This window comes from Megalops cyprinoides, chromosome 20 (assembly GCF_013368585.1).
Source record: "Megalops cyprinoides isolate fMegCyp1 chromosome 20, fMegCyp1.pri, whole genome shotgun sequence".
Lineage (NCBI taxonomy): Eukaryota > Metazoa > Chordata > Actinopteri > Elopiformes > Megalopidae > Megalops > Megalops cyprinoides.
The window spans coordinates 21,335,885-21,350,513 of NC_050602.1; the positions used below are offsets into that span (position 1 = coordinate 21,335,885).

Genomic DNA, 14,629 nt, shown 5'->3' on the forward strand with positions numbered 1-14,629 from the left:
ACTCCCCAAAATGAAATGCATGTTTCTTTATTGTACTTAATTTCCCACTGAGGTATTAAAAACCCACTTGGTTCCCTTCCGTCAGTGACAGCTAGATATATGAAAGAATGCCTCAGGTCACACACAGGACCGGAGTGTACAGCTCAACCCAGCCAGTGAACTCTGCTGTCAGGGAGGTTCTCATATATAGGCCATCACCCCCACCTCCCTAACTCCCCTCCTTGCATTCTGGGCCATGCCTCAGTACCCTGTGCTGGTCTGGAGGGTCGAGACAAACCAGCAACTAACTCTTAGAGCTTCACAGGGGTGATTTAGCAGAAAAACAATACAGTCTAGGTCCCTATTCTACCAGAACACAATGCACCTTTTCCTTATCTTTATGGATAGAAATGAAATATTTTGCCCCCCCCCTTCTTAAACAGTTTTCACTAAAAAAAGAACTTGCTTAGCTAAGGACAAACCGGTATATACTGGTTTGATGGAACTGCACCCCCCCCCTTTGTAATCTGTCTGAACTCTAATATAGAACAGCACATACATTTAGTGATACTCTAGTGTCCTCCATTTCCTATGGTGGTGGAAACTCCTTCCAAGAAGTAAAAATGCCCCTGATCAACATGTACCAAGACGCAGTGGGAGCAGTGCAGGATGGGTAAATTTCCATGTTTTAAACCCAAATTTCATTCATTCACTATGGTTAACAGGGGGAAAAACTGCCCAGAAAAACTGCATTCCAACGCGTCATCCACAGTGAGATGGACTACTGTGGTGCGTAAGACTATAAGTCAGTATTTTTCAATCAGAGCTCTGCAGCCAGCTGTTAATGCCTCAGCTTCGACAAAAGACCATGCATTGTTCTCAAGCACACCATTTTGGCACCATGTTTTCCTGCACTTCCTTGCATTGGAAAAAAGGAACCAGCCAATCAGGAGATGAGGGGGAAATGACATCATCAAGTGTCATCCAGCCTGCTCCACAACATGGAGATGCTCATTTTTGCCCAGCTCACAATATCTAGAACCTTTGTGGTTTTAATGATTGCCTTGTAACAGAAATGCTTTCACCCCATGATCATCTCATACAACTTAAAGTAATAACACAGCACCCCTTGCAGCCAGCCACAATCACCTGAGCTCCATGTGAACATGCTAGAAATGTGAACAAGCCTTTGTAGAAAAGAAAAAAAAATATGAAAAATGAATTCACGAATAGTTGCTGGTGGCCTGCTCTAACACGCATTGTGCAGCACTGTGACGGGGACACCATATGCTGGATGTCAAATGTCCCTCAGGTCAGTAACAGCACCGTCAATAACAGGCAAAATAAACGCAATGTCGTCATGGCTGCAGTACTGAGCGTCCATAATGCAATACACATACACATTCAGTCTCAAACCATGGACACCAAAGGCCAGTGTAGTGTTTTACCAAAGTAAAAAAGAAATGCACCCCCATTACTTTTTCATAATTAGTATGTTCTTATTAATAACTATATTAAACTGCTGTACCTAAATTATATATGTAATTATATATTATATATATTAATGTACACACCCACGCTGTGTACACGAATATAAATATATAAAGTATACTGTGTGCCCCATTATATAAGTTAAAACCTTAGCATGCAAATTTAACACATCAGTTTTCAGGTAAATGGAAAAAATAAAGATGTGTATTATCCTGATCAAACACCTTTGGTTCCCTCGGACACCACTGACAGATAGCACCTCTTTACGACAGACGGACACTCTTCAGCTGTGACTGGGATTGGCTCCGGCATGAACCCCACTGTTCCGTTTGAAGGAAACAAAGAAAATGCAAAAGTGAAGTGGAGGGGTTTGGCCAGATGGGGCGGGGGGGGGTGTTAACTGGCCTTGGAGGCAATGCCTCTGAAGATAAACTGCCAGGCCACTAGTGTTCAGATCCAGGAAAAGAAAGAAAGAAAGAAAGAAGGAAAGGGGGAGGAAGAAAGAGAGAGAGAGAGAGAGAGAGGCACGAAGACAGGAAAGTGCTGTCTTATTCCTTCAAGCACATTACCCTCAGAACATGCAAAAAGACACCCACAAAAGACCCACGTCGCTGTGCTCTTTGTGTGTGTCTCTCACACGCCGCTGTACAGAAACACCATGAATTCTGGGTAAATCCGCCTCTGTCATTGAGTGCCCCCAACTCTTCCTTTGACACGCGAGAATTGTCCATTATGAGTGTTGTCCGTAAATGAAGTCGAACATTAAAAATGAAAGGTACAGTACTTGCTGTCCAATCCAAACAAAGGATCCATTATTCTGATTGGCTTGTCTCCTCTCTGGGGAGGGAATCCTCCTGCAGAAGGGGGTGGGTCCTAACTCTGATTGGAGGCTTCGCCATCCTGAGGCTCCTGATTGGCCGTGGGCTCGCTGGAGTGTGGCTCTTCAGCTGGAGTGCATTTGACGGGTGACTTCACTAAGGGCGGCGGGGGTACATCCTTCTGTTGGGTTCAACACAAACAGAAGCAGTATGAGACAGATGCAGGGGGACGAAGGCCCCCAACCCACACACCATCGACAGACACGGGGACAAGAAATGGAAGCGGAGAGCACACACACATATGCACCTAGAAGGGATATGTTACGCCAAACTAACTCAACATCTTTACATTTCTTACACGTGGAATTAGACCATAAGGAGGAGCCAAAGTGAGTATCTATGATGTCATTTTTTACTGTTACTCTGTGGTACTAGAACTCTGTCTGAGAGTTAATTATAATTAATTATAATAACTCTGTCAACAACCACCAGAACAGACTCTTTCTCTGGGAGATTTCAAAATACAGACAATGTCAGAATTAATCGCAAATTGCTGCATTATTACAATGAAGAGCACATGCAGACACCAGCAACAACACAAGCAACACAGACCTTTCTTTGCAAAGGTAAACAGCTTAGCAACAGGCTCCACCACCCACACTGACTGAAAGAGAAAGCGGCTGGGGGGGGCGGGGGGGGGAGGGAGGCAGACGAGGACAGTACTCACACACCCGCGTTTGGTTTTACTCAACTTGAATTTTAGTTACTGTTAACAACATTATCAATTTTCCCGAAGGCACTCATCATATCAAACTGGTATTCACCACAAAGCCACTCCCTGTCCAGAACAAGGGCAACTCCCTGCGCCAGAGCGCCACCGCCAGGCTGGTGAGGAGAGTGCAAGGCACCAGGTATAAGAGGGCAGGCTGGCCGATCTGCATCAGAGCCAGCGCCACAAAGGTGACAAGCAGGCCAATCCCGTACCCTGCAGGGGGGAGAGAGAGGAGGGAGGCTGCAAGGTCAAAGGTCTCTGCTGTCACATCCCCAATTTCACTGCTGCTGTTGCAAATCATTAACACGGTTCCAACATCAATGAACCTCCAACATCAGAAACACCAAAATATTCACAATTGCACTGATATAGGACAAGTACAGTAAAATTAATCCAGTTTTACTATTAAAGAGGTCTGACCTTACCTATGGTACAGGCCACGAAGTAAATCCGTGACGACTGCATCAAAATATCAAACCTGTGGCAATAGGCTACAAGCAAGCCTTGAGGAAAAGCACAGTGAGAGAGTGGTCAGCACATGGCTAGAGTCATCTTTTCACACAGCAAGCTAAAGCAATTCTGGAGTAAATGCAACTACACACGTTTACATACTGAATTGAAAAGCAGCTATCATTGTACCCAACAAGTAAATAAAACGGGTAGCAGTGTAGCATAGCGGTAAAGGAGCAGGGCTAATAACCAAAAGGCTGCTGGTTTGATTCCCTGTTGGGGCACTGCTGCTGTATGTACCCTTGGGCAAGGTGCCTGACCCACAGCTGCCCCAGGAAATATCCAGCTGTATAGATGGACAAGTAAAAACTGTGACCTATGGAAGTTACTCTGGATAAGAGTGTCTGCTACATGAAAATAACGTAATGTAACCCAGGGAAAGTGCTTGTTCAGATGTACTGATGGGGGAAAACCCACACAAAGGTGACTGTATGAGTCATTAACTTGCTGAGCGCTTGATCCCAGCACTTAACTTTCATTTTCAAAGACGTATTGCTACTTTCCAAAATAAACTAAGTCCTACATAAGTTATGCACAACAAGTTATAACTCAGACTCAGCAGACTGGTTTTCAGAGAATACGAGTGATCATACCTGGCACTAAGATATCCCCGAACCCCAGCAGGGAGAAGGGACGGTCGCACAGCGCTAAGGGGGAGGAGTTCAGTCTGGGCACTTTCAAAACCATGGGAAGCTGTGGAACCACACCAGAGACTGTTTATCTTCCGAGAGACTGCACTTCCTGTGCCTCCTCCTGCTCTGACTATGAAGTTCCAGTCAAAAAACTGATCAGCTAAGGAGTTCCAGTGGTGGAACTCTTGGTTTAACTCTGCATTGTACTTCGAGAGTTCCACCACTGCAGAGACATCTCAGTTAGTGGTGATATTTACCAGTTTCAGTTGCATTATTCATTTATCTTTTGTCACTCATCAAAAGACAAGATTCAGACTAAGCATTTATATTCAGCAAAATCTATACAAAAATTTAATCTGTTTTAATCTCCTATTGTTTTACGGGTTTCTAAATAGATAAATAAAAATTTCCACTCATTTCTGTAACTATCACATCCAACAGAGAAAAAGATCATTTATTAAAACCATTCATTACTTTTCAGTAATTCACATTTGCAGTTCTCTGGTGAGACACTGTTCTCAATAGTATTGTCGGAGGCCTATGAACAGCAAGAACACATTTAGAGTTGACACAAAGGAGGAATATACCTTCTCATGAGTAGAGGAATCTGATGGACCAGCCGCCACCTCTACCATGATGCTCTCCCCACTCTGATGGTGAGATTACAATCAGGATTAAAACACAGACTGATCATGGCGACCATTTTAAGTGATGATGGTAATAATGATGGTAATAACGTACCTTTGTGAGAAATGGAGTTATAAATACAAAGAAAACGTCATAGACAAACAGCACGACCAAGAGCAGGGTGCAAGCCTGGAAGCAAAACAAAATCATCAGTGTGAGCACTGTGTCATTCCTCCATACAATCACCTCCACAGCCACATCATTCTACATTCCTCACAGCCACTCAAGGGGGTTTTAATAGGGTGGGGGTGGGGGGGGGCGACGACAACCGACCTTAAAAGTGGGCAGCCTGATAGTTTTGAGCATGTAGAGACAGAAGGCGATTCCCAGTGTGTCCTGAAGCACCCAGGCCCACCTGTGAAAGCACCCACAGCCACATTTAGCTTTGCACAAGTTAAGATGTCTCAGTCTTAACGTCAACTCTAGCACCGCACAAGATGCATCAGTGTATTACCTAAAATCAGTTCAGTTTACAATTCATCACTGTGTGAATATTTGATACATTCACACTATCTTTCAGGAAAAAAACATTTCATAACAATAAGAAATGCTCACCAAAGTCACCATAAAAAACAATATTCTGAAAAGTAGTGAATGTAAATTTAAGTAATATTTTATGAAGGTATTTCCTTCACATAAAGGAATTCTGTGACCCACATATTTGCCCCTCAGGGGCCACCATACTCACTGGTCCTCATTGCGAAAAACTGCCCAGGTGACACTGACAGCCACACAGAACGCTGACAGCACCAGCATGCGCACCTGAGGTCGCTTATGGCAGTAGGGAAGGTTATTCTCAGGTATCCTGAACAGAGAACACACAATACATGATGTCATTCTAGTACAGGGCTATTTAACCAGATACGCCTACAGGGCCACTTAGTCTCCTAGTCCTACAGGGCAACTCGATCTCCTAGGCAACTTAATCTCCTGATCCTGCTGGGCCTTTCCTTCTAACCAACTTAACCAGCCAGATTTAAGTAGTCATTGTCTTTACTGAGCACACCGGAAAGCCTAATGACCTGTGCCCCACAGGACAGGGGCGGTGTCAGAAATGTGTTTGGGGACCCTGACGAGAGGGAGAACAGGTGAGCCTCACCTGCACTTTCCTATGGGGATCCTGCGGACGAAAGGCCAGAGGCAGCTGAAGAGGCCGATGGAGGAGGCCAGACAGAAGATCCCGATGATCATGTAGACTGGGGAGAGAAGCAGGAGAGGACCATCAGAGGCCACCATGAGGATCCATCCTACATCCTGTCTGTAACAACAGCAGAACTGCCACTATTTCACCAGTGTCTTTATGCATCTATAACTCTATCCTCAATGATGAACGTTACTTGGACTGAGTGAATACCTGAAGGAAAGGTTCTATTGTTACAAAAAATTGTTTTCACTGCTAAGCATTAATGTGCTGTACTACACCAGCTTTCCCTTTAGATCCCAGAATGAGGTTTCCACTGAATCCAGGGGCTGACATGTTAAAAAGGAGGGGAGAATGCCTTTGTGTGCCGCGTATGCAACGCATCACAACAGTCATCCATTCCGTCAGCATTCCATAAAGTAAACACCTGCCTGCATTTGCCTTGCCTTCAAACTGAACACATGCAGATCGCATTTTAGGCTTAGGAGTGATGTTGAACGGTGGCATCAGACGAGCAGCTGGGCTGTAATAATCAATCTGCCATTCGTGCGGTTTTTCTGACATGCAAACTTTTACTCTGTTGCTATTGAATGAGCAGAAGCGGAGGGGGCGTGGTCAGTACCCAGGTGATCGTAGAACAGGTAGAGCAGCACCAGCATGGTGCAGCACATGACCACGAACACGCCGATCATGATGGGCGTCACATCCACCGTCTCCTCGTCCTGCTTCTCCGCCCCGTCGTCCCTCTTATGCTTCATGTACCGCCTGCCGGGGGGGGGGGGGGGGGGGGGCACACGGGGGGGGGGGGGGGTCAGCCACGCCCTGTACTCCAGCTGTTCACTCTCACAATGACTAACAGCTCTGGGTTCTGGTTGTTGATTCGTTTCTTACTCCACAGGCACACAGCCTGTTTCTTTTACTGTCCACAGCTGGAAACAGCGTAAAGGAGATATGACTGACTTCCCAGTCACACAACATTTCAGTATCTGTTTTGATACACAAGCTGCCCCACTGTTCTGCACACCTGAATATGCTCTGAGGTTTTGCATTACATAACACTACTGCCTTGGTAGATCTGGTTTAATCCAAGGAGTTAATTGTCTCATTTATTCAAAATAATTATATTTTCCTGCCTATGAAACTATGATGTCAGACCAGTCAAAAACCACTGCTTGGCAAAACATGACCAACACAGTTCAGACACATCTGAGATTCAAATACTAGAATATAATAATTATAACAATTTACAGTATAATTAATGACGTTGTTAGGAGCAATAGGCCACGAATGCCAAAACCGTGTGGATTCTGCAATCACAATACCTTGAAACAAGGTATAGCCTAAACTTTATTCTGGCATTCATAAAACTTTCAAATGGATTATGCCATGAAAAATGATATTATTTACAATATGTTCCAGGCGTATTATTTTAGATATTGTGATGTAAAACAAATGGGCCAATTGACTGAATTGCTGTAGAGGGGGTCTATTATATTACATAGACAAAAAATGATCCTGTGCAGTTTAGAATACAATTTGTGCGTATAGATGGCAGACAAGGCCACCAAAATGCAGGACCAACTGAACAATGAATCAGAGCAGTCCTTCTGCAACTTGCCCTATTTCACTGTACATGTTGTGAGACTAACAGCCACACAATAAAAACCAGGGGTGGCCGAGAGCACAGATGAGTGTTGTCTCTGTTACACATGTCATGGTTTCACAAATGCATTTCAAGCCCAGGAGGGCCTTAAAACAGACAGACAACCTCACTGACAAACAACCTTACTATTAAAAAAAACAGCATCAGTCACTATCTAAAAATAACAAATGAATGAAATAATTTCACGGCTCGTTTGAAAGCAATGAGTACAACAAAGCTGTGTTCTTAATAATAAACCACTTAAAAAAATGTAACTTCAAATAACAAAATACGAACAAAATCTATAAATAACAAGACCCCCCTAACCCTCCCTAAGCGCGCCTGACATCTCTTACTTCTTGATGTCTCGGCTGCCTGCCCAGTAGCCTCCTATAGCCACCGTGCCCACTGCCATCAGGAAGATGATCACCATGTTGTAGTCCAGGACCGGCTCATTGGGGGCATACATGGCAACTTCTCTGCCCTTCCCAAACGTCTGCAGGGGGGGGAAAAACAGGGTTACAGTACTCCAGAACACCTCACTAGGCAAGACCCCATTGACGGTGTGTGCCAAACGCATTCGAATGCTTTGCCTGCCTCTGGATCATTTCCAAACACTTCAAATAAACGCTAGCAATAATGAATGGTACCTGGTAAATGCTACACTGCTGATATAGAACATCCTTAAATGTGCTTTGAACTAACAGGTAAAACAGACGTCACTGTTGCGGTCTTGTGGTCAAGCGACCCTACCCTGCTAATGTCCAGCATGTCGGCGTAGCTGAGCAGTGCGACTGGGATGTCGATTTCCTCATACTGCGTCTTGTTTCCGGCTGGTGGTGTCTACAGCACAGGAGCACCAAAGACAAAGACAGCATGGTTATTCTGCCTGCTTCATCTTCATGACCCTGGATTATAAAGGGTTAAAGAGGAGAGAGGTAAGGTAAAACAGGTGGGCGAGCGAGAGGGCGCAGTCTTACCAGCCTGTCCTTGCTGACAATGAGCAGGCCTTTGGCGCCGTTGATCTGCGCCAGCCTGACCTTCTCATAGAAGGTGCAGTTGCCCCGGAGCACCATGGGAATGCGGTTGGTGAACCCCCCCACAGGCACCTCTGAGGGGGAGCACAGCACCGAGGCTGTCAGGTCATGGATCTGGAGGCGGGACTGAGGGCACAGAGAAACAGCCAATCAGAGGAGAGAGGGATTTTTCTTCTAAACGCCAGAAACTAAAGCCTACACAAGCCTCCTTTTCCTAGGAGTTATTCACACTACACTGAGCTGGACTGAGCTGAATTCAACAAATGATCTGTAAGAAGGCATGGCTATATGCATTGGGGTGTTGAGTAAAACTGAGAGGTCGGAACTGTTGAATAGGCCTCATTGCACACACCATTTTCGCATGTCGTTTGTTTCCATTCGTGAAATTTTATTACAGCTTCATGGTCTCCACAGACATGCGTGAGTGCATCTGAAAATATACTGCATTTCCATCGTATTATCTCAAGGTGTATTTAACCCAGAAAAAATGCAATATGGTATATATCATTTATTATATCCGGTTCATACACACTGTAAACAAATAGCAATTGGTCACATACTGGCAGCTCACTAACTAGATGTAAAAAAAACCACACTCACGAGATTTTAGATCCCTCTGTGTCATTTGGTCATTAATATTTGATAATGGGCATTTCACTTGTCCCATGTGTTGTCATTTTATTCACCTGTAGGTTATGCTGGTAACCAATGGTACCTGGAGCTGCCAGGTTCCAGCCCCACCTCACCTACAGCAGTATGAGGACAGAACCTCCTAACAGCAGCCAATGCTCAAATCCTCCTGGCCACACGTGAGTGAAAACAAACCCGTATATATAGATGTATATTATGTTACATTACTTTGTTACATTACATTATTAAGTTATTGTCATTTAGCAGACCCTCTTATCCAGAGCGACTTACACAGTTTAGAATTTCACATGTTACCCATTTAAACAGCTGGATATTTACTGAGGCACTTGTGAGTTAAGTACCTTGCACAAGCGTACAGCAGCAGTGCTCTAGTTGGGAAATGAACCTGCAACCTTTCGGTTACAAGCCCTGCTCCTTACCAATACGCCACACCGCTGTCCTGTATATACTGTTTAGATATATACAGCATATTATGACTAGAGGTTGTGCAATACTCCGGGCTAAGCCCATCAAAGGGGATGGGATGGAGCCGCAGTGCACCGCTACAGCAGAAAGCGAAGCGGCATGGATGCACATGTACCCACGCGTGACAGATGGGCACCGCCAGCCACCGAGGGCCGTGCCAACGCGCCACCTTCTCCCCGGGAACCCCGAGGGGGTTTTGCTTACGGAGGAGATCGCAGAACCCATTAAAGCCTGCCACCCGCCAAAGCTTACCCCAGATAGATAACGAGGTCGCGTTCCATTTGTTTCGTGTTCCTCTGACAAAGAATTAATGACAAAGTAATCGCTGTTAAAAAAGGAAAAAGGTCTGAAGTGAACCGCGCCACTGCTAGCTCGGTCCTTCTGCTCGTACGCTAGGTACCAATCTGTGACACCAGATGGAGGCCCAGCCAGCATATCTCACACAGGGACCCTAAAAACAGACCTTTAGAAAGCTCCCACAGTTACCTTCCGTAACTGCTACACCAGTTCTGCTCGGAGTCCAAGTGCATTTCTGCCCAGAGAGAGTACACGCCTGCAGTTAATGGAAACCTAACAGTGCGTGATGTGGCAAGGTGGTCAGGGAGCTTGGCTTGTACTAGAGGATTACTGGTTTGATTCACAGGTGGAGCACTGTTGTTGTAGCCTTGAAGGCACCAAACACTTAACAGTTTTTTTACAAAAAGATTCATACAAATGTATGCTGGGTAAATGTGATTAGGTCTCCCTGGCTGAGATGTGTCTGCCACGCACACACCCTGTGCAATGTATCGTGTGGTTGTGTCCAAACCCAGATGAATCAGAATCAGAATCAGAATAGACTTTATTGTCATTGCACGGTGGGGGTACAACGACATTGTGGGAACATTTCTCTAAGGTTAAAAGCTTTGCTATTTATCGAAAGCCACTGACTGCAGTCTCATCGCGCTTCCTGGAAACCTGTTGTATTACATTCACTGCCACTTTGGCAATAAGAATGACTTTATGGTTATACATTACCCTTTCACTTTTCACACACGGTAGCAAGGGCTACACAACCTACAGTCATTAAGCAGTTTGCATTATACGTTTATAGAACTGGAGCTAAGGAAATTCTTGTCAGATGTGTTTCTTCAGAGGTAAAATGGCAGAGGCCTTCCTGTTACCTACTGCAATATTTGGGTTATGAGCCCAGCTCTTAAATTACTGTGCTGTCCCACCTCCCCTGCAAAAGGGGGGTGCCCTTTGACGGGGTGGCGTCAGGGGGGCAGAAGTGCTACTCACCGCTTTGTGGAGGTCCTGAGGTAGCCGCGCCCACTGAGGGTTGAAAAATATGCAGTAATCTTTGCCTTTCCTCGTTCCCTTGTCGCTGAAATGCGCCATGCCATATTCTCCCAGCACCTGACAAAACAAGAGGATATTCATTTATTATTATTATTATATTAAATGTAGTAATTATTCGTTAATGAGCATAACCCCTCGGGGTGAAATCAACTTTGACGCTCACTTGCAGTAGGTGTTGGTATTATGATATATTGAAATAGTTAAATATTGTTATATATTATAGTGTTCAGAATGCATTGTAAATAATTTATGTGTATCCTCTGAGTATCCTTTGAGGCGCATTCTTTCAAATGTTCAATGAAAACCTAATAGATATTTCTACAGAGTACGACAGCTCATCTATAACTGAGTTGAGTTTTATACCCATGCAGACACCACAGCAACGGCAAATAACTTACACTACATCAAATATCTTGGCTACATTGTTCGCTACAATTTCTGATTATCCACATCTGAAATATTTTGGAAAATAAACAGTTCTTGTGAATCGTAATTACAGGACAACGTACAAGATGTACAAAAACGTTGGCCACTTACTTGCTCTAACCTACAGTTTGTTTGTCACCTACATAACTATGTAGATAACATCATGAAAAAAACAGCATTATGGGTTTGTTGGTCAGAAGGTCACATTTGTAGCGAGTTAGCAAGCTAGCACGCAAGCACACAGCGTAAATATAGGTGATTTCACAATGCAGCCCACCGCGATTCTAAATAACACACCGGCCATTCCATATTTTACAGGATCGCTGGTTCGCATTCGATATGCATGCTGCGTGAGTATCTATAGCGTGAGTTCACCAGCTAGCTCCCTCTAATTAACCAATACAGTATGACAAAAGAAAAAAAGTGTAGCAGCAAGCTAGCTAGGGGAATGTTTCTGGTGTGTGATCATGCGTCTAGGGTCTGAAGAACCAACGCAGCGAATCGGAATATTTGTCACAAGCGAGCCAGTTAACACATCTCAGTAGCCAGACTAACTCAGCAATGCCGGGGCGAAATAACTAAATAGTTAGCTAGCTACTTAGTCTACCCAACAAGCTACTTCACTGTACGGTAGGCCCTTGGCTAAAAGTAAACTTAGCGCCCTCATTCGGCGGCACCTTTCAGCTCGCTGTCTCTAGCTCGCTGGGTAATAACCGTACAGAAATGTTTACACGGAGAACGTAAATTTTGACAAATAAACGACACACCGTCTAACTCATCATGATGATCGTGAAATTGTGCTCGCCTCACCTGATTGACGAATATAGCTCCAAAAACTAGTGTTATCTCACTTCTCATGACGCCTGCCTTGTTATTGTTTCCCCCTTCCGCGGCGCTCCTCCACTGCAGCTCTTACAGCTGTTTATACATTTCCCGCCCACATCCTGCAGTATTGTTTTGATTGGGTAATTCTGATCCGGCTCCGGGAGAATCCCACCACGTATGGTCAATGTTTACGTCAATCTAATTCACTTTTAATTCTTTCTTCTCTCATTGGACACACACATTAAATTTAAATACATTTCATTGGTCCAGTAGACTGTCAGTCAAGAAACCAAATGGTTAAAATAGGTATAAATGTGAAAAATATATAGTTTATGAAAAATTTAATCGGTGTTAATAGTGTAAGTTATTTTTGGGGGGCCCATTAGACAGAAAAAACATCAATGAGTATAACTTAGTTTGACCAAGTTTGAGATATAAAGCGCCGAAGGTCAAAGTTGGAAAGTCGAAAGGAGGAGCTTAGGGTTGAAAGATGGCGGTGAGTTTCTCGGAGAGCTTTATAATGAATGATAATAATTAAAACGCTATGGTGTAAAATACTAAATTATAATTGCCGTGTTTAACTGAGTGTGTAAAATATATCTTGCTACTTAGTTAGCTTATTAGATATGTGAAATTGTGAACAGTATAACTAGTTGGCTGTTGCATGTAGCTAGCTTCTGATGCACACAACTGTCATTGCTAACTAATGTTAGCGATTTAACTCCAATAACTGGTAATCTCCTTTCAGGATAAAGAGAAGAAAAAGAAAGAGAGTATATTTGACCTGTCGAAGTACATCGACAAGACGATCCGAGTGAAGTTTCAGGGGGGTCGAGAAGGTAAATTTCGTATTTTAGCCACCTGTACCGATATAGCTTTATCCAGTATTAGACGATAGTAGACCAACATTAGTAGATAATAGCCAATAGTAGACGAGCTAGTATTGTCCAGAGAGCTGGAGTTAATTAGTTAATTAGTTAGCTAGTTACCTCTCCAAGGTAACGTTACCTAATCCGCCAATCAGACAGTTGCAAAATGGTGACAAGACCAAAGCATTTATTTCGTTGTCCACCGTGTGGCCAACTAACTACTCATTTTTTTCTGCTTGTCTGCCGTAGCAAGTGGAGTCCTGAAAGGCTTCGATCCGCTGCTGAATCTGGTGCTGGATGGCACTATTGAGTACATGCGAGGTAAGAGAGTGGGAACATCGTCCTGATACGACTGTGCCAACTGCGTTGTAGTTAACTTAACTGCTGCTACCTGAGCTACCTACATTCTAGAGGTTTTCGAGGACGAATTGGCTAGCTAAACACCCGATCCTTTCTCTAACTCTTGCTTGCAGATCCAGACGATCAGTATAAGCTGACAGAGGACACGCGGCAGTTGGGTCTGGTGGTGTGTCGGGGGACTTCCGTGGTCCTCATCTGTCCCCAGGACGGCATGGAAGCCATTCCGAACCCGTTCATTCAGCAGCAGGAGGGTTAGGGGGCCGTTCCCTGTCGCCGTCACACGTCATTCACGTGTGTTATGACGTTGTCCTCATTTGGACAAAATCCTGTGAACCCTTAAGTCATCTCCGAATATGACTAATTTTCCTCTTTTTTTTAATCATGAAATCTTCATTGTACACGATGCAAGCTGTGATGGGGAGACTGCGTGAAACCAAATGGTTTACATTCTTTTTTTCAAGTTTTCAACGTGTTTTGTTTGGAGAAGAATGTTTAATTTTCCTTGTGTGTTGGATGAAGTGTCTGGCTGATCTTTGTAATGGGAAATTAACACCACGCCTGGGTTTTCTTCTGTTTTGAAAATTATAAAAAAAAAGAAAGCTTTGTTGGAATTCAGTTTACATTTTAACCTAACTAGTATTTGTGGTAGAAAGCCATTTTAGCGGTTTGTTATAATGTTCAAAGTTGAAACGGTTCTGTAATAAATATAATTTCTTAATTTGTGTCATGCCAAATATGTTTGGAAATTTTGGATAATATACAAGGCTACGTTCCACATAGAACTGGGTCGTTGGGCTAGTCCGCTAGGGTGCAGAGTTGCAGGCCCTCTGGACTCTTGCTAGGGGGCGCTATCCTCTTTGGAAAAAATATAATTAATTTGAACACAGGAAGCGGATAAAGACAGGTAGTGTCTATATGGGAAAAACAGTTAAAACACCCAGCTCCAGTACATCAAACAAAATGAACAGATCTTTAATATAAAT

At 44.0% G+C, this 14,629-nt stretch overlaps 2 protein-coding genes across 3 annotated transcripts; one reads left to right on the forward strand and one right to left on the reverse strand.

Moving 5' to 3' along the window:
• Window positions 1–24: 24 nt before the first annotated feature.
• LOC118796148 (signal peptide peptidase-like 2B) lies at window positions 25–12,490 on the reverse strand. Of its 2 annotated transcripts, none has more exons than XM_036554998.1 (15): window positions 12,403–12,490; window positions 11,107–11,223; window positions 8,653–8,835; window positions 8,426–8,515; window positions 8,029–8,168; window positions 6,653–6,795; window positions 5,989–6,085; window positions 5,578–5,694; window positions 5,163–5,244; window positions 4,944–5,018; window positions 4,790–4,852; window positions 4,164–4,263; window positions 3,486–3,563; window positions 3,113–3,273; window positions 25–2,469 (listed from the first exon to the last, which is right to left on the reverse strand). In XM_036554998.1, the coding sequence occupies exons 1-15, from the start codon at window positions 12,448–12,450 to the stop codon at window positions 2,344–2,346; spliced, it is 1,620 nt and encodes a 539-aa protein (XP_036410891.1). In that variant the 5' UTR covers window positions 12,451–12,490; the 3' UTR covers window positions 25–2,343. The 2 variants fall into 2 exon arrangements, 1 of the variants encoding a protein (XP_036410891.1); XR_005005839.1 differs by having other exon boundaries at window positions 2,391–2,469; window positions 3,041–3,273.
• Window positions 12,491–12,879: 389 nt separating this feature from the next.
• On the forward strand, window positions 12,880–14,235 carry LOC118796150 (U6 snRNA-associated Sm-like protein LSm7). Its single transcript, XM_036555000.1, has 4 exons — window positions 12,880–12,913; window positions 13,166–13,256; window positions 13,536–13,607; window positions 13,760–14,235. Exons 1-4 carry the CDS (start codon window positions 12,908–12,910, stop codon window positions 13,900–13,902), a joined length of 312 nt encoding a protein of 103 aa, XP_036410893.1. The 5' UTR covers window positions 12,880–12,907; the 3' UTR covers window positions 13,903–14,235.
• The last annotated feature ends 394 nt before the right edge of the window (window positions 14,236–14,629 follow it).

Excerpts from the sequence above, each read along its gene's own strand:
- LOC118796148 (XM_036554998.1), bottom strand. The coding sequence starts at position 12,450 with ATGAGAAGTGAGATAACACTAGTTTTTGGAGCTATATTCGTCAATCAG. Across the intron at positions 4,853-4,943 it reads TAACTCCATTTCTCACAAAG|AGTGGGGAGAGCATCATGGT; the intron begins GTACGTTATTAC and ends TCTCACCATCAG. Across the intron at positions 3,274-3,485 it reads CTTCGTGGCCTGTACCATAG|GGTACGGGATTGGCCTGCTT; the intron begins GTAAGGTCAGAC and ends TCCCCCCTGCAG.
- LOC118796150 (XM_036555000.1), top strand. Across the intron at positions 13,257-13,535 it reads GTTTCAGGGGGGTCGAGAAG|CAAGTGGAGTCCTGAAAGGC; the intron begins GTAAATTTCGTA and ends TGTCTGCCGTAG. Across the intron at positions 13,608-13,759 it reads CACTATTGAGTACATGCGAG|ATCCAGACGATCAGTATAAG; the intron begins GTAAGAGAGTGG and ends TCTTGCTTGCAG.